At 36.5% G+C, this 23,565-nt stretch overlaps 1 protein-coding gene across 2 annotated transcripts in view; it reads left to right on the forward strand.

Annotated features, from left to right (window-relative positions):
* PRKAR1B (protein kinase cAMP-dependent type I regulatory subunit beta) overlaps positions 1 to 23,565 on the forward strand; it is a 245,085-nt gene that overhangs the window by 157,990 nt on the left and 63,530 nt on the right. For both annotated transcript variants that reach the window (XM_003761498.4, XM_012542802.3), the window contains one exon: positions 13,144 to 13,302. In XM_003761498.4, the coding sequence (XP_003761546.1) occupies positions 13,144 to 13,302 (159 nt within the window). The remainder of the gene's footprint in view (positions 1 to 13,143; positions 13,303 to 23,565) is intronic.

Here is a 23,565-nt window from a genome sequence, read left to right on the forward strand (position 1 = left end):
CTGAATAAATGAATTGACTAGCTTCCCAAATTACACATAGATTCTGTTGGAAGAAATAAGATGTCCAAATACTGATTTACGGTGAATCACAATTTAAATTTGGTTATATTTTAAAGGGTTAACCTAGATATATTTCATGTTTTAGAAGCAGAATGAAGAGGATGAATTATATAATATATAACATAAAAATATAATAAATGATAGAATGAAGAGGATTGATTATAGAGTGTGGAGAGACATAAAGAACTTTGTTAAGGAAAAAAAACTTATAATCAGAAAAGCAAATTGAACAAAGAGAAGAGATATTCAAGGCAGTAGTGTACAACTGATGTCAGTACTTCTTTTCAGGAGGATGAGGAGATGAACAGGAACTCACAGCAATTCATGGTATAAAGGAGAATTCCATTTTTAGCTAAATCTACCCGTTAGCTTAAAAACTGTATTGTTAGCTAATTTAGCTTTGGCCTATTTTGATCTAACACTGTGGTTCCATAGGATCCTAGAGTTTAAATATGAAAGAAGACTTTTTGTTGTTGTTCTATGTCCTTCTCTTCACATTCTACTCATTGTGATCCCTTTTGGAGTTTTTTTGATTAAGATACTGGAGTCGTTTGCCATTTCCCTCTCCAGATCATTTTACAAATGGGGAAATGGAGCCTTTGAGCTTATTTAGTTTTATTCCTCCTTTTTATAGACGAAGAAATTTAGACACAGAAGATGCCTAAAGTCACCTGCTTATCATAGAACAGTCATTAGGTCAAATCAATCATTATTTAATCTTAGGGCTCTAAACTACACATCCAGTGTTCTCTCTATGATTCTGTGCTTTGTTTCCCCCCCAGATCAAAATGGTTTAGTTCTTTGGCTCTTGACATAAAGACTATCCCTGTCCTAGGATTGCATTATTGCCTGGTGGCGCAATTATTATACTATATAAAATAGTCATATACTTTGTTTTCTGACACTTTCAGGTTCTTATTTTCATTGACCTGATGCTGAGCTCTTGGCTCCATCTCTTGCTTCTTAAACCTGCCATTAGTCAGCTGGTGTCAGACCCACAGTACCACATGTCTTATGATAGCTTTAGTAGGTCACACACCATGAGTCTTGCCTTTGTCCTTACCTTTAGCCACGACCAGGTGGGAAAGGAAAGTAATTCAGGAAGGTTGGCTTTTGTTATTCAGTTGTTTTTGTTGTTTGTGACACTTGGTGACCCCATTTGGGGTTTTCTTAGCGAAAATACAAGAGTGGTCTGTTTTTTCCTTGTCTAGCTCATTTTACAGATGAGGAAACTGAGGCAAATGGAATGAAGTGACTTGCTCAGGATCACACAGCTACAAGTATCTGAAGCCAGATGTTATTACCCTGATTCAGCACTCTATCTATTGTCCATCTAGCGGCCCTTAGGAGATCAACAGTAGAAGATTGCCAAGAGAAGGAAGATAGATTTTATTTTAAAATTTATTTATTTAAAAAGCTAAATTAGCTGACAATACAGTTGTTAGTGCTAATAAGTGGAACTAGCTAAAGATGAAATTCTCTATGCCATGGATTGCTGGGAGTGCCTGTTCATTTCCTCATCTTCCTAAAAAGAATTTAGAGATTTCAGGTAGGAGAGATCATAGAACTATATATTTAGAATTAGAAGGGACATGGGGGGGGCGGCGGTGTCATTGAGCCCTCATTTTATGTATATTGAAACTAAAGCAATTAGAGATAAATTATCTTGCCCAAATCATACAGCTAGTAAGTAACTGTGGCTGGATTCAAATTCCTTCTTTCTGAATCTGATAATTAATCTAGGATGATTTGGTTCCTAACTTAAGGAGATAACTCATTGAATAATCTTTAGATATAGAATCCAGTGTAGCAGCTTATGTCAGAGTTCTGGTATCTTAAAAGAAACCAGTTTCCTCCTCTTAGTCTATAGAACTCAAAGACCTGATTCTTGAGGGAACTCAAAGCCCTGATCCAAAGTCCTATACTGAAGTCTAAAACCCCATGCCTGGTTGAAAGTGTAGAAGCCAGTTGTGTTAAGCAGAATGCTGTCACTAAACTGAGTGTAATTTAGGAAAGTTAAACTTTTATTCCTTAATTCTCCAAACTGGTAGCAGAATAGATTTTGTCTTTTAAATAGCTGATTGAGTGTGTGATGTGCTGATGACTCAGAAAAGGTGGTATAAGGTCATAGTCTAAAGTGGAACCTTCTCACCACACTCCACCCCCAAATTCCCTTGGGCAGTAGCGGTGAAAACCATCAGAAGTTTACCCAAGGTGCTTTCTATTTGATGTTGCCCTGAGTTTCTGCCATTGCTTTACTTTCAGCTACATCCTATGATCCGTTTACAAATTTGTCTTTTTACCTGTATGCTGCCTAAACTATTGTTCTCTTCTAATAATTAGATGAGTGAAAGACTGTATCTCTCTATCTTTTCCAGGCTAGTAATACAACAACTAGTTAAAGGCCAAATCTTATCATTGATTGTCATAAGAGCTCTTTGACTTTCTCCATTTCTGAACTGGATTGGTTTGCCTATTCTTTATAAATCCTGGTATCTTGTAATATGGGGGCTTACCATATTGAGGCTCAACTTATTGCAGATCCTGATAGCCTTTACTCCTCTTCTGCTCAGAATTCCTAAGCTCCAGCAATCTGCTGACCTCACTCTCCCCAGGGAAGAGATTATAGACCTTCACCATCATGTCTGTCTGGCAAGAAGAATTTTTAAAACACTGAACCTAGGATTTCATTTTTATAGAGAACTCTCAGAGTCCCTTAGTAAATATATGTCAGAGTTCTACATTGGAACCCAGGTCTCCCTTCTTTATCCACTATATCATCCTGCCTCTCAGTGGTAATGATGACTCAAGTTTTTATAACATTTTATAATCTTCAGAGTGCTTTCAGCATAGGAGTCCTGTGAGGTGAGAACAGAGTTCAGGTTTTATTATCCTCATGTTACAGATGAGGCTTCAGAATTTAAGTGACTTACGTAGCAGTAAGTATCAGAACTGAGCTGAGAATTAAAACCAGGTTTCTCTAGCTAATTTCAAAGGATATTCTCTCTCTCTCTGTTGCTCTCTCTCTCTGTCGCTCTGTTGCTCTCTTTGTCGCTCTCTCTGTCTCTGTCGCTCTCTCTGTCTCTGTCTCTCTCTCTGTCGCTCTCTCTCTCTCTCTCTGTCTCTGTCTGTCAGTCTCTCTCTCTCTCTCTCTCACCTCTCTTTACAAGCCAAGCAGAGCATTTTATCCTTTTTCTCTCTCATTGTTTCTTTCTGTCTCTCTCTGTGTGTCTCTGTGTTTCTATATCTCTTCTTTCTGTTTCTCTCTTTGTTGCTGTGTGTGCGTGTGTGTGCGTGTGCATGTCTGTCTATCTCTTTTTCTCTTTCTACATATATGATCTCACTGGTGTAGTGAACTTTCAGTGAGGAAACATCTACCAATACAGAGCAGTACCTCCTATGTAATTTACAGTCTTAGTGACTTTTCGGGGTGGGGTGGGGGGGAAGCACTATACTAGACGCTTTACATATATTGTTCTGTTTATTCCTCAGAATGACCTTGTGAGGTCTATTTTAATTCTCATTTTACAATGGAATGAATTGAGGCAAACAGAAATTGAGTGACTTGACCAGGGTCTCACAGCTAGTAAGTGTCTGAGGTAAAATTTGAATTCAAGTTTTCTTGACTCAAGACCCATTGTTCTATCCATTGGGTCACTTAGCTTATAGAGATTGAGAGGTTAAACTATTTGCTGAGAGATCACATGGTCGGTATGTGAGAGATGGTCTTCCTAATCCCTAAGGTCAATAGGTTCTCTCTCCTCAATTCTTTATTCTTGCTGCAGATGGGTGTTTATAGCTCCCTGTATTGTCTCATTTTGAGACAAGTTCTTAAACAAAACGTAAGGGTTCAGAAATTTTTACAAGGATGGGAAGGCAATTGTATAGAAACACCCTGTCTCTGAGCATTTTTCCATGGTGGAAATCAGTTTTCTTCTAACCTGCTGGTATAGTTGAGGCTAGCAGAGTTGCTAGAGGAAGAGGAGTGGCATTTAGTGTGCTAGAGAAAGCACTTCTGTTTTCACTGTTTACTTGGGCTCATTCTGAAGCTTTCTTTTTTCCTCCACAGTGGCTTTTCTCTTGTTGTACAGTGAGTTGTTCTTGTGTTTTGGTTTGGAGGACATTGCCTTTGGGGAGGGGGCAGGGGAAACTAATTGCTGGAAGAAAAGAACCCACCCTAAAGAAATTTTATTTGAGTTCCTAATTCCATAAATTCCCCTGATGTGGAATTCCCTAGTGGTAGCTTTTTTGTATGTATGGACTCTGAAGGAGGGTACATTGAGTGGGAGCAACTCTTCTGCTGAATTCCATTGTCTCTGCTGGAAATACTTTCCTTTTGTTACGGCTCATACAAGGCTGTGTACATACACAGTGCTGTCTCAAAATGTGAAATGTCCCAATCAAAAGCCAATTCTCCTGCTAAATAGCCATTATATGGTGTGTTTCTGCTGCCCCTAACAACATCATATTCAATAACAGCAGGAAAAAGACTGAATTTTCCACAAAAATACCACAGTGGTCCAAATATTGGATTAAGATCACTCTGGCCTCTTGCTAGATTTCCTTTTGAAAAAAAAAATCAATTTTCTTATGAATCTAGTAGTGCATGTAACTTTTGTGAGTGAGGAAATGACATGATCAGCTCTCTATATTAGAAAGATTATTTAGTATTTGTGTAAAAAGTGGTTTAAAGAGAGAAAAGACTGAAGGCAGAAAGACAGGTTAGATTGTTATTACAATTATCCCTATGAAACTTAGAGTTGAGAAGAAGGGAAATCAAGGAAGATTTCATGGACGATGTTACGTGTTTCATTCTCCTTGCCAACATCTACTTCATTCTGGAAAATCTTGTATTCCTGACTACCTATCCTGACCACTATTTTCAGGAAAATCCCCAATGATGCTTCACTTCACTCATTAACTTCTGATCTCCTTATCCTTGGCCATCTCTTCCTCCTAGCCAACAGCCTTATCTATTTACCTTTTCTTCCTTTCTGCCTTCCCTCTGGTTTTGAAATCATGAACTATATATAAGCTTTTTTGCCATTGTTCCTTGGTGGAGTAGGTCAGTTTACTCCTTGTGATCCAGTCAATAGTTCAGTAACTTCCTGGACCAAAGTACCATTCCCCATTTTGTGTAATCGCCTCCATTAGAATATAAAATTTTTGAGGGCAGGGATCACCTTTATGTTTTTCATCTGTATCCTCATCTCTCAGCACTGTGTTTGATACTTAGGATAGCACTTAATAGTAGTTTTTTGTTCATTTAGTCATTTGAGTTAAATCTTGAAGGATGTATTGAATTTCAAAAAGATATCAGTGAAGGGGAATGCTATTGTGTATGGCAGTTACAATACTATCTAACATTTTTTGTAACTTTACTATGTATTAGGCACATAATTTACAATTATTATTTCATTTGATCCTCACAACAATCCCAGGAAGTGGGTGCTATTATTATTATTCTCTACTGTACAGATGGGGAAAATTGTAGATGTATACTATTGAACATTTATGTAACTTTACTATATACTGTACACATTGTTTGTAATTATTATTTCATTTTATCCTCACAACAACTCTGAGAGGAGGTTACTATTTTTATCCCTGTTTTGCAGATGAGGAAAATGATACAAACAGACATTAAGTGACTGATGAAAGTCACACTCCTGGAAAGTGCCAAAGGCTGGGTTTGAACAATGATATTCTTGACTCCAGATCTAGTGGATAGAGTTATCTATTGCATCACCTAGCTGTCTAGTAGATGGGAAAACAGTGATATTCCTAATGTGAAGTTCTAAAGTCACCCTCATTGGGGTAAAAAACTTCTATTCCAATATAAATTCCTTGAGGATGGCAAATGTTTTCATTTTGTCTCTAGAGTCTCTAAAACTCTTTTTGCTGGTAGAGGGTCTTGCCTCAATGTTGATAACTGCTGATTGATCAGCACCTGAACATAGTAGGCCTAGTAAATAGTTATTCATTTGAATCAAGAAAAGACTTAGTTACTGAGAGAAGCAATGACTTGCCTCAGATTTAGAGTAAATACTCCCCTTCTGCTAACACCTTCTGCTAGCACCCACCAACATTTTTCAGATGAAATCCAACATCTTGAGAATATTTCTAAGTCTGAATATAAATAGGACTCAGGAGATCAATCTATTCTGTTGATCTCATAACTTTGTATCTCTGAAATCATAGTTTTCTCATTGTTAAAAAAAAAGTTGAAAGAGACCTTTGAATGTTACAGAAATAACTATTTTACCACCTGTATGCTTCAGCTAATAGATCAGTTCAAGTGGCTCCAGTGACTACTGCAAATAAGGAGATCATCCAAAGACCATCTCAGGTCCTACCTCTTCCATGAAGATTACCAAGGAGACAGTTGACGTATATCTTTCTCTATGTCAATCCCTACCTATTGCTTATCTTTAGGCCAGCTTATATTTCATTTAGAATATCATCATAATCTCATTGAAAGCAATAAACATGAAGCATTTAGAAAGCAATATAAGTCTATTTCTTAGACAAGATTGTAAGCTCCTTGAAGGCAGAGATTCAGTTACTGGCATATCCATTTTATTGCACTTTGTTTTATTGCTTTTTGCTAATATTGCTTTCTTTACAACTTGAAGATCTGTGGCAGTCTTTCATCAAGCAAGTCTATCAGCATCATTTTTTCCCAATAGCATGTATTCACTTCATGTTTCTGGATGTCAAATTTTGGTGATTCTCACAATATTTGAGACTTTTACATATTATTGTATCTATGATGGTGATCTGTCATCAGTGATCTTAAATGGAACTATTGTAATTGTTTTGGGATGCCATGACCTGCATCCATATATTTTAGTTGATAAACTTTGTATGTGTTGTGAATGTTCCACTGATCAGCCATTCTTCTCCTTAGGCCTCCTTATTCCCTGAGACACAATTTTGAAATTAAGCCAATTAATAACCCTGCAATGGCCTCTAAGAATTTTCAAGTAAAAGGAAGGGTAGCTTGTTTCTGACTTTAATCAAAAGCTTGAAATGATTAAGCTTGTTTTGAAAGCCAAAATAGGCTGAAAGTTGACCATCATATTGATCAGTCAGCAGCTATCAGCATTGAGGCAAGACCCTCTACGAGCAAAAAGATTACAACTCATTGAAGATTCAGATTATAGCTAACATTGTTTTTTTTTTTAAGTAATAATTTTTAAATTAAAATTTATACTATTTTTTAGACATAATATTATTGCATACTTAATAGACCACAATAGAATGTAAGTATATCTTTTATATACACTGAGAAACCAAAAAAATTCATGTGACTTGCTTTATTGTAGTGTTTGCCTTATTTCAGTGGTCTAGAGCAGAACCCACAATATTTCTGAACTATGCCTGTGTACATACCTTTTCTGGAAGCGGCGAGGTGGTATAAGTTTGGACTAAAGTCAGGAATACCTAAGTTCAGATTCATTCTCAGGCACTTCTAGCTGTGTGACCCAAGGCAAGTCAGCTAATTACTACCTGCCTCAGTTTCCCCATTGATGAATGATAATAATACTCCCAGGTTATCAAATGAGATTTCATTTATAAAACTCTTTGCAAACCTTAAGGAACTATATAAATGCTACCTTTTGTTATTATTGACTATAATAATTATTATTATATTCCACTGAAGCCTGATCCAGCACTGAGGTTTAAATGAGATAACATACTTAAAGTATTATGTATGTTATTATAAAGTATTATGTAAATACAAGTATTTGTATTTACTTTACAAATTTGTAAAGTATATAAAGTACATACAAAGTACATTTGTATGTACTTTACAAAATAAAGTATTATGTAAATACAAGTTTATTATTTATTGCTATTTAAGGACCTATATATTCAAATCAGGACCAAGAAACAGTGTCTTCAAGTAGGGATATCGATGACTGCTTTAGAAGGGATAAGCTTCGCAGCCAGAACCTTTCCTCCTCTAGATCCCTAAGAAAACAGACAACCTGTAAAGTTATCTAGTTTCAGTATAGAAATATGTTTTGCATGATTTCACTTATATAATTGATACTCTATTGTTTGTCTTCTCAATAGGTGTGAGAGGGTAGCAGGGAAAGAATTTGGAACCCAGAATTTAAAAAGAAAAGAATGTTTAAAATAAATAAACAAAACAAATTAGAATGTTTTTAAAAAATGAGTTATTTAGCTTTATTAGGAAACAGAAAGAAGAATGTTTGAAAATCCAGGGACTGAATGTGTCAAGCCTGGGGAAAGTGGAAGAGAGACATAGTTAGGGGAAGTAGCAAGACAGACAGAATATAGGTCATTGTATTTTAATATAAGAAGTGTATTTGAAACCAGGGAGAAATGGGGCACAGAAGAAAAATACAAATTGTTCAAGAGGAATCAAGAGATAGGGGGAGTAGATATTTGGTTACTGGTAGGGAAGATTCAAATCACTGTAGAGCTGAGCATAGGGATGAGGGCCATTTTTTAGTGATCTCACAGTAGAACTTTTCCATGAAAAGGCTCTTAATAGACAACTGGAGTCAGTGATTAGCTGGGCTCATTTTGCTAATTGATTTGCTTTTGAAGCACACTAATGGGCACTCATGCCTAAAATGTGCCTGATATTTTTACTATTTCATTTATTCCTTCTGGGTCACATATTGCCTCCTGAGAATCCCGATTGCAAATACATTACTCTATAGTATAAGACATTGATCACAGATTGGTTATTACCAGTGGCGTCATGGGAGATATAAGAAGATTTCTCCTAACTCTTCTGCAGAAGTGGGGGGAGGGGGCATCTCCAGGTATGGAATATTACATATGTCAGTAACATATTACTCCATTTTTTTCTGAATTTTTCCTCTCTTTGATAAAAAAAGAAATCTAATAAATAAGCATGTTCTGGAACAATCTGCTACTGACTTGAGAGATTCAATTGTTAAATTTTCAGTATGAGCTTTTATACCTCAGAAATCGGCAAATACTACAAATCTGGACTTGATTTATTGTTTTGTTGATTGTCTAATCTTAAGAAAGTAATAGAGAAAATGTTGATAAAATTTAAGCTTATGTATGTGTTACATACATAATCTTCCCCCCTCCCCAAGATCCAGTTGTTAAACATATACAATCACATTATTGATTATAAGGGGATTATAAAGGGTAGCTCTCTGGAATGTTGGAGGAAAAGGATATAGAGGGAAATCTAGGCAATTAAAAAAAGATATCTATGAAAATCTATTTTTTAAAAATGGCTTTCAGAATTGAGTAAGAGAGGAACAAATTTATGATGAAGTTTAAGACTGACTTTACAGTTTTTCCTGAGACTACGTTTTCCGTCAGATGTCATGCTTATCTGGTAGATAATTGTTTAAAAAAGGAGAACAATCAATATGGGAGGAGTGAAAGTGTATGTGTGCTGGGAGTATTTAGTCATTTGGTTGAGAGTCAAAAGACTAGGTCTGGTATTGTCTCTACTACTCTGTGATCCTGGTCCAGTCAGTTTATTTTGTGAAAGAAAACAGACCCAAAGTGAGGGAGTTAGATTAGGTGATGTCTGAAGATTTTTCCAGTTTTAGAAAAAAAAAAAAACACTTAAATTGGTAAAAGAGATTTTTGAATTTTAAAGATCTCAACCAAAGAAGTTCCCTTCTCCCCTCCCCAACACAAGGTCTCTGTCTTGTTATTCTTGAGAAATTGAGAAGTATAAAATCTTTCCTCCTCCTAACTTTTTCAGTCTACCCTTTTAAGAATGCAATTGCATTCAGATTTATGGAGCTGCCTAACCTGGAATAGGGTCTTTCCTCTCCGAATATCAGCTTACTTCTAACTTCTTGCCAGTTGTGTGGGAGTTCAGTTAATGCAGTCTGTTTATTCATACTGGCCATCTAATTAGAAGTGCCCCATCCTTGCTCTCTCTGTGTGCCCTGGATGGAATGAACAGGAATTGGATGTTATGAAACTTGGACTAAACAGCTCAGCCTGGGAGGTGAAATACTTTTCGAAGTTATTAAATCTATTGAAGCTTTTCTTGAACAGACACAACTCTTTAAATTAATTTTTAAATGAAGGACATTGGCCCAATCCTTGGGCTAATTGGGGGAAGGGAGCCCACAAACCTCCACCAAGCTATCACTTTAAAAATATGTACTACTAGTAGTGTTTTTCAGTTATTACAAAGATAATCCTTCATTGGTTTCAATCACAACAGCTTCCACAATCCTTTGGAATACATTCTCTCTTCTGCATATACACCCATTTTGCTAATGGGTACTATTCTTTGAGCTCATTGATACACTGAGAGAATAAAGAATTCATTGTGTAAATTTATAGTAACTGAAGCTGCATAATAGTGGCATAATAAACAATTGGTGCTATTCTTAGATTGAATTCGAATTGCACAGTCAATGCATAGTACGTCAACCCACATAGGTTGAAAGAGAATCTTGTCCAAAGGGACCTCTGGTCTGATACAGCTTAGCAGAAGTAGCAAAGTCATAGTGATTCCATTCATCCCTGAGACCCAAAGCACTCTAGAGCTTGTTGTTAATAAGAGAAAAGACATCAATATTAGTGTTTTCCAAAAGAGCATCAGAATTCATTCAGGAGCTGGTGGGACTAGGAAAAAAAAATCCAAGGAGTCGATAGGTGGATAGAATATTATGGGTATGGGTGTGGGTGGTAGTGATAAATGAATAGTGGATTGAGGGACAGGAAAAGAGTGAAAGTAAGTTCTTTCCAATCATTAATTTGTACTTTCCTAAGCACTTACCACATTTGAACATGACTGATTTGTGTCTAGCTTGTTTGTAAGCTCTTTGAGGACATTGACTAGGTTGGGTTGTTGTTGTTCTTTCTTCTACTTCTTGTTTTCATTCTCATTCTTCTTCATCATTTTTATAAGTCCATTGTCTAAAATGATGCCCAACTTATAGTAGGTGCTAAATAAATATTTCTTAAATGAAAGATGAAGATTGGAAGAAAGTCCATCTTTCATATTCTAGGAGTCGGTGATTGTGAATTTTCAGAGCTGGAAGGTAATTTCTGAAAATCTCTTTGGACTACATTCTACTCTTATAAAAGGAGGGATTGATGAGGAGCAAAGAAAAAGGGAAAGGTTCTATATATTCAGAAATATTTAGAGCACCACATATAGTAAAGAACTGAAATGATTGGTTAAAATGTCATATATTGATGTAATAGAATATTGTTATGTCTTAAAAATGAAAAACATGAATTCAGAGAGATTCAAAAAGACTTCTGTGAATTGATAAAGGTGGAAGTAAACAGACTCGGGTAATGATTTACACAATGACCCCAATAATGTAAAAGAAAATAACATTGAAAAATTTCAGTTCTTTGTGATCAATACAGTGACATTCATGATTTTTTAATTAGTCAATAAACATTTTTCAAGCACCTATTAAGGACTGTGTTAAAGCTATGAGGAAAAAAGAAACACAGTGTCTACCTTCAAGGAGCTTATAATCTAATGGGGGGAGACAATACACGTAAGGAAACTATAAAGGTAGGAGGGAGATGATGGGAAGATACCTACTGTTGAGGGCATGATGAAGAAATCCAAAGGAGTACAGCTAGGTGGGAAATGAAGAGACGACTGGTTTAAGTGCCCTTCTTAAATAAAATTTTTGGAAGGAGTTCTTCCCCAAACACCCTTCCGTGTTCCACCCTTCAGTCAGAGGGGTTCTAGAGACAGTGGGTACTGATGAGATGTGAGTTCCAAGGTTGATGTGATCTTGCAGGAGAATGAGATTCCTAAGATCATGATGGAGGAGTCATCTTCCATCAACTTAGATGGGAAGAATTCAACTAGATGGGAAATTAACTCAAAAGCAAACTGACGATCAGTGATTCTCCCTCTTCCTTTCCCTCCTCCATTGCTCCAGAGAGCTTATGAACTAAAGGAATGGAATGAGTCTTATATTTTCTTTTTCCAGCCCTCCTCATGAGACAATTGGGGTTAAGTGATTTGCCCAGAGTGGCACAGCTACTAAATATCAAGTGTTTAAGGTTGGATTTGAACTTAGATCTTTCTGACATCAGGGCTGGTACTCTATCAACTGTGCCACCTAGCTGCACCAAGTAATACATTTTAAGACTGGTTAACATATCGATTTGTTTTATTGCACAATAGTTATCTGTACTTTGGAAGATGAATTAGGAAGTGATAGCAATTTTTTAAAAGAGAATCAATAAAACATTTTTTAAAAATTCAAACAAAATGATGAGGTGACCAAAGTCTTGAGCAATAATTTGAGGAACTGAGCTTTGGCACAACTCCAGTAATCCTTTGAATTAATTTAATCATTAAAATTAGTCAGGAGTCAGGTGACCATGGCAGAAAATGTTTCCCTTTTTTGTTTTGTTTTATTCTTAAGCTCCCAGTTCTTCTTCATACTTCTCAATCCCATTAAAATTATCAACTCATCTTTGAGGTTTGACATTGCTACTGAAAGACTAAAGTCGTGCCAATCTGACTTGTTGATTCTGTGTTAGAAGACCAGAAAGAGAAGCTTGAAACCAGTAATAGGAAGGAAGGAAGCAAGCAAGCAAGAAAGGGATGGAGGAGGGAGGAAAAAAGAAAGGAAAGAAGGAAGGAAGAGAGGGAGTAGGGAGGGAGGAAGGAAAATTGGTATCTTCCAGGTAGAGGATTTGAAATTCTGTCAATAGCTGTTTATCATTCCTTTGCAACGGAACAACAACAACAACAACAACAACAACAACCTTGAAGACCTCTTTGCTTCTATTTTAAATTTTGTTGGAGTGTAAGAAAGAGAGGAGAAGAGGAGGAAGGATTATTGACTTTTTAGGTTAAGTGCCAGGGAAAGTAATAGTGAAATGCTGTAATTTGTCTTCCCTTCTTTCTCTGCTCTTTTTCTTTTTCTTTTTTCTTAATAGCATTTTGTTTTTTCAAATATATGTAAAGTTTTGTAAGACTTTGTGTTTCAAAGTTTTCTCCCTCTTCCCTTCCCTTTCCTTTCTCCAAGACAGCAAGCATTCTGATATGGGTTAAACATGTACAGTCCTTTAAAACATATTTTCATTTCTGTTTATTTTCTATAGGTCTATGTGAACATGGAATGGGTGACCAACATTGGAGAAGGAGGCAGTTTTGGAGAACTTGCCCTGATCTATGGAACACCAAGAGCTGCCACTGTCAAAGCCAAGACTGACCTCAAACTCTGGGGCATTGATCGGGATAGCTACAGGCGCATTTTGATGGTGAGTCCTCTTGTAAACCATACCTCATTAGGCCAAGGTTGCTGTATTTGGAACTCAGCTTCCAAAATGGTAAAGTATAAGCATTTCACAAACTTCAGTTACTTCCCTGGATATAGAAGCAGTATCATGGGTAAGAATTATCTGCATTATTAATAATAGCTAGCATTTCTGCAACACCTACTGTGTTCCAGTGTGAACTCAGTCATCTCAGACTTACGTAAACTGATACTAAGTGAAATGAATAGAACCAGGAGATCATTGCACACAGCAACATCAATATTATATGATGATCAATTCTGATGCATGTGACTCTGAACAATGAGATGACTGATACCAGTTCCAATGATCTTGTGATGAAGAGAGCCATCTACACCCAGAGAGAGGATTGTGGGGACTGAGGATGGATCACAACATAGCATTTTCACTCTTTTTGTTGTTGTTTGCTTGTTTTTTGTTTTCTTAACTCATTTACTTTCCTTTTTGATCTGATTTTTCTTGTGCAGCAAGAGAATTGTATAAAGATGTTTATACATATTTGATTTACCATATATTTTAACATGTATAACATCTATTGGATTGCTTTCCATCTAGGTGAGAAGTGGTAGGGGGAAGGAGGGTAAAGTCGGAAACACAAAGTTATGCAAGGGTTAATGTTGAAAAATTATCCACGCATATGTTTTGAAAATAAAGAGCTTAAAAAAATACCAAATATCATCTTGTCTGATCTTTACAACAATCCTCTAAGGGAGGTACTATTATTTATCCCCTTATACAGATGAGGAAATTGAGGTAGATAGACCAGGATCACACAACTAGTGTCTGAGGAAGAATTTGTTGAGTGTCCTGACTCCAAAACTACTATTCTTGCCATTGCCATGTAAATGCAACACTCTGTAGCAAAATATCCTCATAAAAGGATACACAGGGCGTAAATTAAATTCATCTTAGTTTCATTTTACAAGTTAAAGGCTGTGCATAATTCTTAATGTGGCCAAAATTTATGAAATAATTAAAATACGATGAGAATTAAGCTGTATCTAGATACTCATTTCCCCATGTTGCTATTAGATCTCTCCTCTTAATGTTTGCTGAGAGGTGTTCCATAGGCTGTCCACTATATCACTTCAGTAGGTTCCAGTTAATTTCTTCTCTTGATGTTTTGGATAGAACAGAGGAAAACAACAGAACTGCCTCATGGCCATAATCTGGTCCCACCTCATGGGACCTCATCTGATAACTCTTCCTCATTCAGTCATTCCTCTGACAGCACTAGACTCCCCATCTGTTAGCCATTCTTTTTAACTGCGCTCTATCTGGAAAATAATACTTTCCATGAGCACTAAATCCCCTTTTTAGAAAAACAGTACTTGACACACATCCTGCAAATCCCTGAGACTTTAAGATTCCTTTGTCCTTTAGCATCAGACACATGTTATGGGGTTGGGGGGAGGGTGGAGAAGAGAAATGTTACAGCAGTGAAACAAGACCTGACCTTTCCAGGAGAAAGGAAGAAATGTGGTTGGACAAGTGGCAATGTCAGTGACTTTCCTATTTTCTCTTCCCTTGATGAATCCGGAGGAGGGCAAGTCAGGGACAGGAGCAATGGAGGCCTGGTATTGGGATGCTATCCTGGAGGTTTCCTGTTAATCTTTTTTTTTTCCTTTGAGGATGCTGGTGATTCTCAAGAGATGTCTTATAGAAATGAGAGACTGTATCGCTTTTGATCTTATTGGTATGGTTCTATTTGCACAGTAGAATTAATATAACTAAATCTCTGAGGATACTTTACTCATCAGATTTTGCACAGTACTTTCTATCTAATTGGGAGAAATATTAAAAAAAAAAAAAAGCACCTTAAAAAAATGAACAGCAAACTATGATATATGATATTTGCCTGTTAGAGTCAGTGAAAGCCAGGCTCAATTTTTATTCATTTTATGCATAGAGTATTTTTTATATAATACTGTTCCAAGTTGTAAACGTATTTTAGTTTCCACAAACAGCAACATCTAGAGAGTTTTTTCCTTTAGGTAAGGAATCCCTCTTCTATTTGAGATCTCCCATAATCCATTGGTAAACACTTTTGGTGAGCTCACATCTCCCTTTTTGGTGTCTCTCAGTCTCTTGAGCTCAGATTGCTCCCAGAATCTTTTAACTTTCTGTAGCTGATCAGCACTTCAAATAGCTATGATTTCTTTAGTGCTAAAACTTCCTTCACTAGTGCAATCTGTAATATAATCTTAGCCCCTGCTTTGGCTCACAAAGCTTTAGTGACAAATAATAAATGTCAGATATTGGATTTGAACCCAGGAATGAGCTCCAACTCGGGGTCCAGCACTCTGTTCATTATGCCATAATGCTTCTGTATATTTTGGGAGGACCAAACCTATGATTTCCTTAATATGGATAGCTCCAAAAGAAGAAAATCAAAGTAGATCAGCAATTGCTTTGCAAATATTTAACTTTTAGTTGCTTGGGATGCCCTGAGATGTTTAGTTGCCCAAGATCACACAGTCAACATGGGTCCAAGATAGAATTTGGGTCCAATCCTTCTTGATCCTGAGGTCACAATATGCCATGATGCAGCAGCTTCTGCATATAGTGAGGTTTTAATAAATGATAGTTTCTAACAAGGACCTCTGTAGCAAGAGAAATTCAATCAAGTCATCTTTCGGTTTGGAGCAGATGGGGGAATAGCCTAGTAAACAAGCCGATTTCATAATGAGGACATTCAATTCCTGCTAAACAATAAAGCAGGCCTGATGTGCCCCTGGACTACTGTGCCTGAGATTGATCTAGAGCAGAAAAAATGATTTCCTGCCTATATCCTGTTCCATTCTTTCCTCCAAGACATCGGGCATGAGCACATTGGTACACTTAAGAAATTTTAGTGGCCTCAATGCATGTTTTTTTTTTTTTTAATTATCTTTATTGTAAGGATTCATATCCAACTGTAGGAACTAGTCAGACCTGATTATCCAGAACTGAGGAACAGATGTCCATCTCTATTTGATAGCTTGCCGAAGCTAGTCATTTGATGAATATCTCTCTTGCCAGCGGCAATTCCTCTAAAGAGGAACATAATTTCAAGAATTCTTTGTTCTGGAAGGAAGATGATAACAGCATAACTTGAATGCCATTGGCTTCTATCCTATTCTATTCTAATTTCCCAGTGACCTTCATAGACCAATAAGAAGTTCTTTTGGTTTCCAGGGATTAAAACCAGCAAATTGGGTTCAGTTATGAGGCTGTAGTAGTACTGCCTATGGGTCACTTTTAGGGACCTGCTTCTCTAGGTAGATGTGTGATTGTCAACTCAACAGACAACCTAATTCTGTTGTATTTTTTATAGGCAGTTACTTTGTGTAACCATTTCCCTTAAAACCTTGATTTTTTTTTTAAATGAGGCAATTGGGGTTAAGTGACTTGACCAGGGTCACACAACTAGGAAGTGTTAAGTGTCTGAGGCCAGATTTGAACTCAGATTCTCCTGCCTTTAGGGATGGTGCTCTAGCCACTGCACCACCTAGCTGCCCTGAAACCCTGATTTTTAGATAGACACCTCCCTGTGGTCCTGATCAAATTTTTGAGATCACTGATTAAGTAAAGCCCAGTCAGAAAAGGAAATTTTTTTTTCTGAGTTTATTATTTTGCTCTCGTCTTCAATAGCCAATATGGAGTAGAGGAAAGATCTCTATACTTGGAGTGCTGGCTAAACTTGGCACATTCCAAAATTTAAGATTTATTAAGCATTTACTGTATGCCAGGAACTTGGAATAAAGAGCTGAAAAGTGAAACAGTTTTTGTCCTTAAGATGCTTATATTCTTTTTTTTTTTTAATATAGCTTTTTATTGACAGAACATATGCATGGGTAATTTTTCAACATTGACCCTTGCAAACACTTCTGTTCCAACTTTTCCCTTCCTTCCCTCCACCCCCTGGCCTAGATGGCAGGCAGTCTCATACATGTTAAACATGAAAATATAAGGATGCTTATATTCTTAACCAAGAAGCTTACATTTCTAAATGAGAAAATTATAACATTCATGTGGGAAAAGGGCCAGATTTGGATTCCAAAGGTCTAGGTTCAAATCCTTGTTTCCTCCCATTTGGGCAGTTGATAACTGATTTTTAGGAAGTGTTGAGGAGTCCAGAAAGTTTTCTTGATGCTACTGACAATACACAACTGGGCTACTATTTTCTCTATCCATGTAAGATCAGCCTTGGTCAAGGTTCAAAGAGAAGTAAGGCCAGCAATCTTCATGAATCTCACAGTAACACAGGCTTTTTTCAACCTTTATTAACATGCCTCATAAAGTATTTTTTCACTGGTTCCTATTATACTGCTCATTGACAGAGCCTTCAATATAGGGGAGCTTCTTTAAAGCTTTCTCATTCAGGATGAACAGGAAGTGATTCTCAAATAGCTCAAAGGAAAAAGACATTTTCTGGACTTCATTTTGCTCCTCAGGCTCTTTCCTCCCCTTTCCCTTTCTCCATCTTTTCTTTCTCTATTTCGCTCCCCATTTTCCTCTTCTCTTTTTTCCTTTTCTCCTTTTCTTTTTTCCTTTTCCTCATTTTCCCTTTCTGCTATATCCCTTTCTTTTCCTTCCCCTTTCTTTTCTTTTTTCCTCCCTCTCTTCATCTTTCCTTCTCTCCTTTTTGCAATCTCCCTTCTTCCTTTCTCTCCTTTTCCTTTCCCCCTTTCTTCCTCCTTTTCTTAATCTCCTTTCCTTTTCCTTTCTCTTTTCCCTCGTCTCCCTCCCTCTCCTCCTACTTCTCCCTCTTTTCCTTTCCTTCTTTCCCTTTTTCTATTTCCCCTTCCTTCTCTCTCTTTTGTACCTTTTCCTTTTTCTCCCTCCTCCTTTCTCTTTTTTTCTCATTCCCTTTTCTTCTCCACTTCTCTCTATTCTCTTTTCCTTTCCTTATTCCCTCTTCCCTTATCTCTGTCCCTTCCTCTGTCCTGCCTCTCATTTTTCCTTTTTCCTATTCCCTTTTCTCTCTCCCTCTCTCATTTTCCCTTCCCTTCTCTTTCCCCCTTCTTCTCCTTTCCTTTTCCCTTTTCCTTCTGCTTCTCCCTTTCTCTTTATTCTTCTCTCCTCTTCCTTCCCCTTCTTCCCCCTTTCATTATCCCCCTTTTCTCCTTTCTTCCTCTTTCTTTGTCTCCCCCCCCCCTTTCTCTTTCCTTTTTTTCTCCTCCTTTTCTCTTCCCTCCCCCTTTTCTTTCCTCTCACCCACTGTATAGCTTCTGGATGTGGGTTTTTATATTGCTGGAACCTTGCATCCAAGTCAATTTCAAAACCACAAAGGGAGTTTATGCTTCCTTTCTTTAATTTAGAATCCTTTGTACTATGAATACTTGTGGGTATGACTGTAAAGATACTTGGTTTTGTAAACACTAGGAAAGCAAATAGCCCAGTTGTTAGGGCTCATCTTTTCTGGTCATAGTCAATCTATCATGGAGGAATTCTTAGATACATTCTTCTTTTTTCATGGGAGCATCTAGAAGTCTTAGATGATTGATTCATGGACTAGTTCAGATTACTGAGAAGTATCTCTTCACTTACTGGGTGTTTAATCCTGTATTATACAATCTAGGACTTACAATGCAAATATTAAAAAATGGTCCTTATATGTAATCTTTCGATAAATGAAAAGGAGAAAACACTTGGGATCTTTGCTGTTAGAGATCCTAGGTCTGAATCTGCTTTTTACTATCTGTGTGAGTCCCTTAAAATTTCTGGGCTTCAACTTCATTTATAGCTTAGATAATCTCTGTCCTAGTTTTGGAACCTATCGCCTTTCATCTTCTTTTTTCCTTGCTTTCCCCCATTCTATTTGCCCAGTTTAGACACATTTACTCACTAAATCAAAACCTTTATTTTTCTTACATTTCCATTTCTCCAGGGGGAATTTCATAGCTAGTACTGCTTCCTTCTTCTGATTAGTCTTCATTCCTTCGGCCACATCCCTTTTCTCCATGCCTTCACCTACCATTGATAATAGATGACCATAAATGTTATTTGGCAACCCACTGAAATCATATTTAAAAGAGCATGAAAATAGTACTTATTTCAAAACAGAAGAACCACTTTTATTTTCCACCACTTTGCTTTAGTGCCTCAAACCTTAAGTGCTTAGCATTAATTCAACTTTTTTATGATGTCTGCATTTTAAAGTGCCTTAATGAAAGTGGAATTCTTTTAGTCAATTGCAAGAAAGATAGCTGTATTTTTAAGGATTAGGGTTATATGCTTCTTTTACACCATAACAAATTAATCTTAAAACTGGTCATTTTTAATGCAGTCTTTTTTATGATCTATCATACTAGTGAAACTCTTTAGAGCTGTTATGGTTAATGGTCTGTCAGTATTTCCATTATCATTCTTTATTTTTCCAGTGCGTATTTAACTGATCATAAAATTTTAGTTTCGGATACAACTTGGCTTACAAGATTTTTATCAGGTACACTAGAACATGAGACATGTGGCTCATGAAAAACAGTTATGTTGTTAGAGCTTTTTACACTTTTCCACAGACTGTGGATTAGTTTTGCAGTATACTCTTATACCACTATATTACACAGCAACGACAGTACAGGAGGAAGAATGATGTTATGGAAAGAATATCACCTCTGATGCTTTCTATTTCTATGATTATGGGAGAGTCACTTAATCTCTAGATTCTTTATTTGTATATTTGTAAAATGAGGGGATTGAATTGGATAATCTTTGAGGTTCCGTCCAGCCCCAGATATAACAATTTGCCCCCTTTCCTCTAACGTTGAATAAGGAGACCATATGGTTTCTGTCTGGAAAGTAACCTAGTGTTTGGGTAACTTCCTGGAGGGAAATAAAGGTTGAGTAGGAAGGTTAAAATATGGACATCCGAAAGCCCCAGTCATGCAGGATCTGTCTGCTTCTATCTTATGCTCTATTCTCCACATTTTATTTTTGTTACTTTACCTTTATATCCTTAGCCACATATTTCCTAGAAATAAAATTGCATTGTAAAAAAAACCAAGACTGTTACAGTTACAGAATAATGTTTGTTTGTTTTTTTCCAGACAACTCTGTAAAATGTGAATTGTACACTAGACAAAGGTGACTATATTTTTGTTTTAGGCTGTACAATTCTAGATTTCTTGGGGCTTTTAATAGTGTCTCCCTCCAAAAAGTAGGTAGCTAGGTGGTACAGTGGTTCTGGGATAAGGAAGACCCAACTTCAAATACAGCCTCAGACACTTAACAACCATGTGATCCTGGGCAAGTCACTTAACCCTCTGTGTTTGCCTCAGTTGCCTCCACTATAAAATGGGGATTATAAAAGCATCTACTTCCTAGAGTTGTTGTAAAGGTCAAGTGAGATAATGTTTTTAAAGTTCTTAGCACAGTACCTGGCATATAATAATTATTTATTAAATACTTGATTCCTTCCTTTCCCAGAGTCCTAAACTGGCCTTTAATTACTCAATAAGACTTATTTCTTTTATTCTTCTGATTCTTCCTTCCTTCATTATTTTTCCCAATTCTTCTTCTGTTCAAACATTTTTACTTGCCAAATCAAAGCCTTCATGTTTCTTACATTTCCATAGTTAGTCCTATCTTCTTTGTCTGATTCATTGTCTCTCTTCAAGTCAGAACCATCTATTTTGTTCATCCACGTACCATTGTAAGGTCCTCATACCGGGAAGTGTTATTGAATACTTCATAGAGATTACTGCCTCCATCTCAGTCTTTTTTGGTTCATCATTAGTTTTATTGCCATACTAAAAATCTTGTCTCTAATTCAAGGATTTTTTTTAAAAATGGAATTGCCAAATGTATACTGATTTGGGAAGCATAACAAGAGTTTCTAGCAGGTGGATTGATACTTACCAATAGAATTTGAACCTTTATGAGGTAGATCTCTAAGCTGACTACTCCTGCATTGCCCTATGACTTCCCACTCCCTCTTCACCTAATCTCCTCTCTCTGACACACCATTCTCTTTTGAATTCAGGTTGCCAAGATTCCCAGAAGGGAGGTCAGCATAGCTGGCAGAGTTTTCTCTCCCCTCTCTGTTCTTCCCAGGGACTTTATTTCCAACACTCATCCCTTCTTTCCACCTTGTTCTTGGACTTCACTTTCAAGAACTTTTACTTGTTTCCAGTCCATTTATGATTTCAAGTTTCCATTAAATGAAAACAACAAAAGATTGGGGACCCCCCCCAAGTCCAAAGAGTAGTATGTTTTCATGGGCAGGAATTTGTTTGGAACTTTTAAAATAAAATCATACCTGATAATGTACATTCTAAACATGGTTTGGTATTGGGTTTACATAGGGAGTGAGTGAGCTGGAACAATCTGAACTCCATTGCAGAAGAGGTCTTGCCAGCTTAGCTCTTATTAGTAATATGAGACCTCTTGCAATTTGTTTGAGTAAATTAAACTGCAGAAATCTAGCCTTGAACATGAAACCAGAGGGGGTGGGGCCATTTTTTCCCAAAGTCTATATAAAGTGAACAAAGAAGAAAGAGAGACGAGGAAGAGGAGTTGAGGAAGAGAGAAGAGGGGGAAAGTAAAAAAGAAATAAGAAGTAACATTTGGAAATATGGAGTGACTGAAAGGAAGGATATGTGAAAGAAGTCTTCCAGTCACCATGATAAACTTGCTTCTGTGTCAGACTCTTGTGTGGTAGAAGGCTGGTTATAATGGAAATAGCATTGGGCAACAAAACTGAAGTTCTAGCCCCAATTTTGCCCATTACTTATATGATTTTAAACAGGTCTGTTAGAGACTAATGACTACTTGTGAAATTGATCTACAAAATGGAAATAATAAAGATCTCCTTTCCTGCCTCATGAGAGGATAAGTTTAGCTAAGTTTGAAAAGGCTCAACAGCAGAGACTTAGCTACTGGCTGCCTCAATGCACGAAAGCCACCTACTAAGATGTGGAAGATTTGTAATCTGTTATGATAATGGGAGCATCCACACCAACAAAATACAAAGACCCTTCAAATGTACGTTTGCGTCTTAGGATTTCTACATGAACATTGTGAACAATTTTTGCTACAACCACTCATATTTTTTAATTCTGGGGTGAAAACAGTATTAAACTCAAGGACTTAGTTGGGAATAAAGAACCTAATTTGTTTTCTTGTTCCCCATAGAAGCCTCTTTTCTATAGCATCTTTTAAAAAATTGGGTCTGATACCCTTTGAAGTCCAACTTGACTGGTACAAATAATATGGCCTTGCTATATCATTCATTTTCAGCTGTAAGTTGAATGCAGTATATATTGAATATCAAGGGGATAAAATTTTGCTCATTTGCCTTATCTGGAAGAAAAATCAGTCAGTAGAAAATGAATTGGACTTTAAAGATCAGAGGACCTAGATTTGAATCCTGCCTTGGTCACTTACTAACTCTGTGACCTGGGCCAAATTATTTAACTTCCTTATGGAAAAGGAAGACATAGATTAGTTGGTCGGTGAGGTTCCTTCCAACTATTTATGAATTATAGATAATTTAAGAAAAAAGATACCAGTTTTGTTACTTCCAGTTACCCGTAAGATCTTGAGATAGGCTAACAAAAAGGCCTTATTCTAAAAATAAGATCTTTAGGTTTCTCCTAATGAAATGTTAAATAAGAATTAATTGCAATTAACATAGTATATGGTGATTGTTCAATTGATATAGTTAGCAGTTTCTTAAGAAGTTTCAGGAGTGTAAGAAAGGAACCTTTTAAATATATCCTAAGTTTTTTTTCTTTCCTAAGAAGAGTGAGAGATATAATGTTCAATAACTGCAAGAACACAGAATACTGGGAAAGGCACTCTTTTTTGACAAGAAGTGATGCAAAACTTGAAAGCAGTTTGGGAAGAAAAGTAGACTTTGGCCAGAATCTTGTATACCATAACAAATCCCAACTAATAAAATGATCTAAATATGCAGTCATACATTTTTAAAAATTAGAAAATAGAAGGCAATATCTTTCACAACTATGGATAAGGGGAAATTTTACAACTAGGTAGGCGATAAAGGAAATTATAAAAAGAAACAAGACAAATAATTTCAGTTATATAAAATTTAAAAGCTTTTGCATGAAATAAAACCAAAGCACTTTTAACAAAGTTAAAAGAAAATATATGGGCTAGGAAAAAAGTCTTATGTATTTAACTTTTCTATCAAAGTTTGATATCTAAATTCTTTGTGTACTTGACACAAATGTATGACTCCTTCAAAGACAAAAGATCAAAGAATATGAATTTCTCGAACAA

Source organism: Sarcophilus harrisii, chromosome 1 (assembly GCF_902635505.1).
Source record: "Sarcophilus harrisii chromosome 1, mSarHar1.11, whole genome shotgun sequence".
NCBI lineage: Eukaryota > Metazoa > Chordata > Mammalia > Dasyuromorphia > Dasyuridae > Sarcophilus > Sarcophilus harrisii.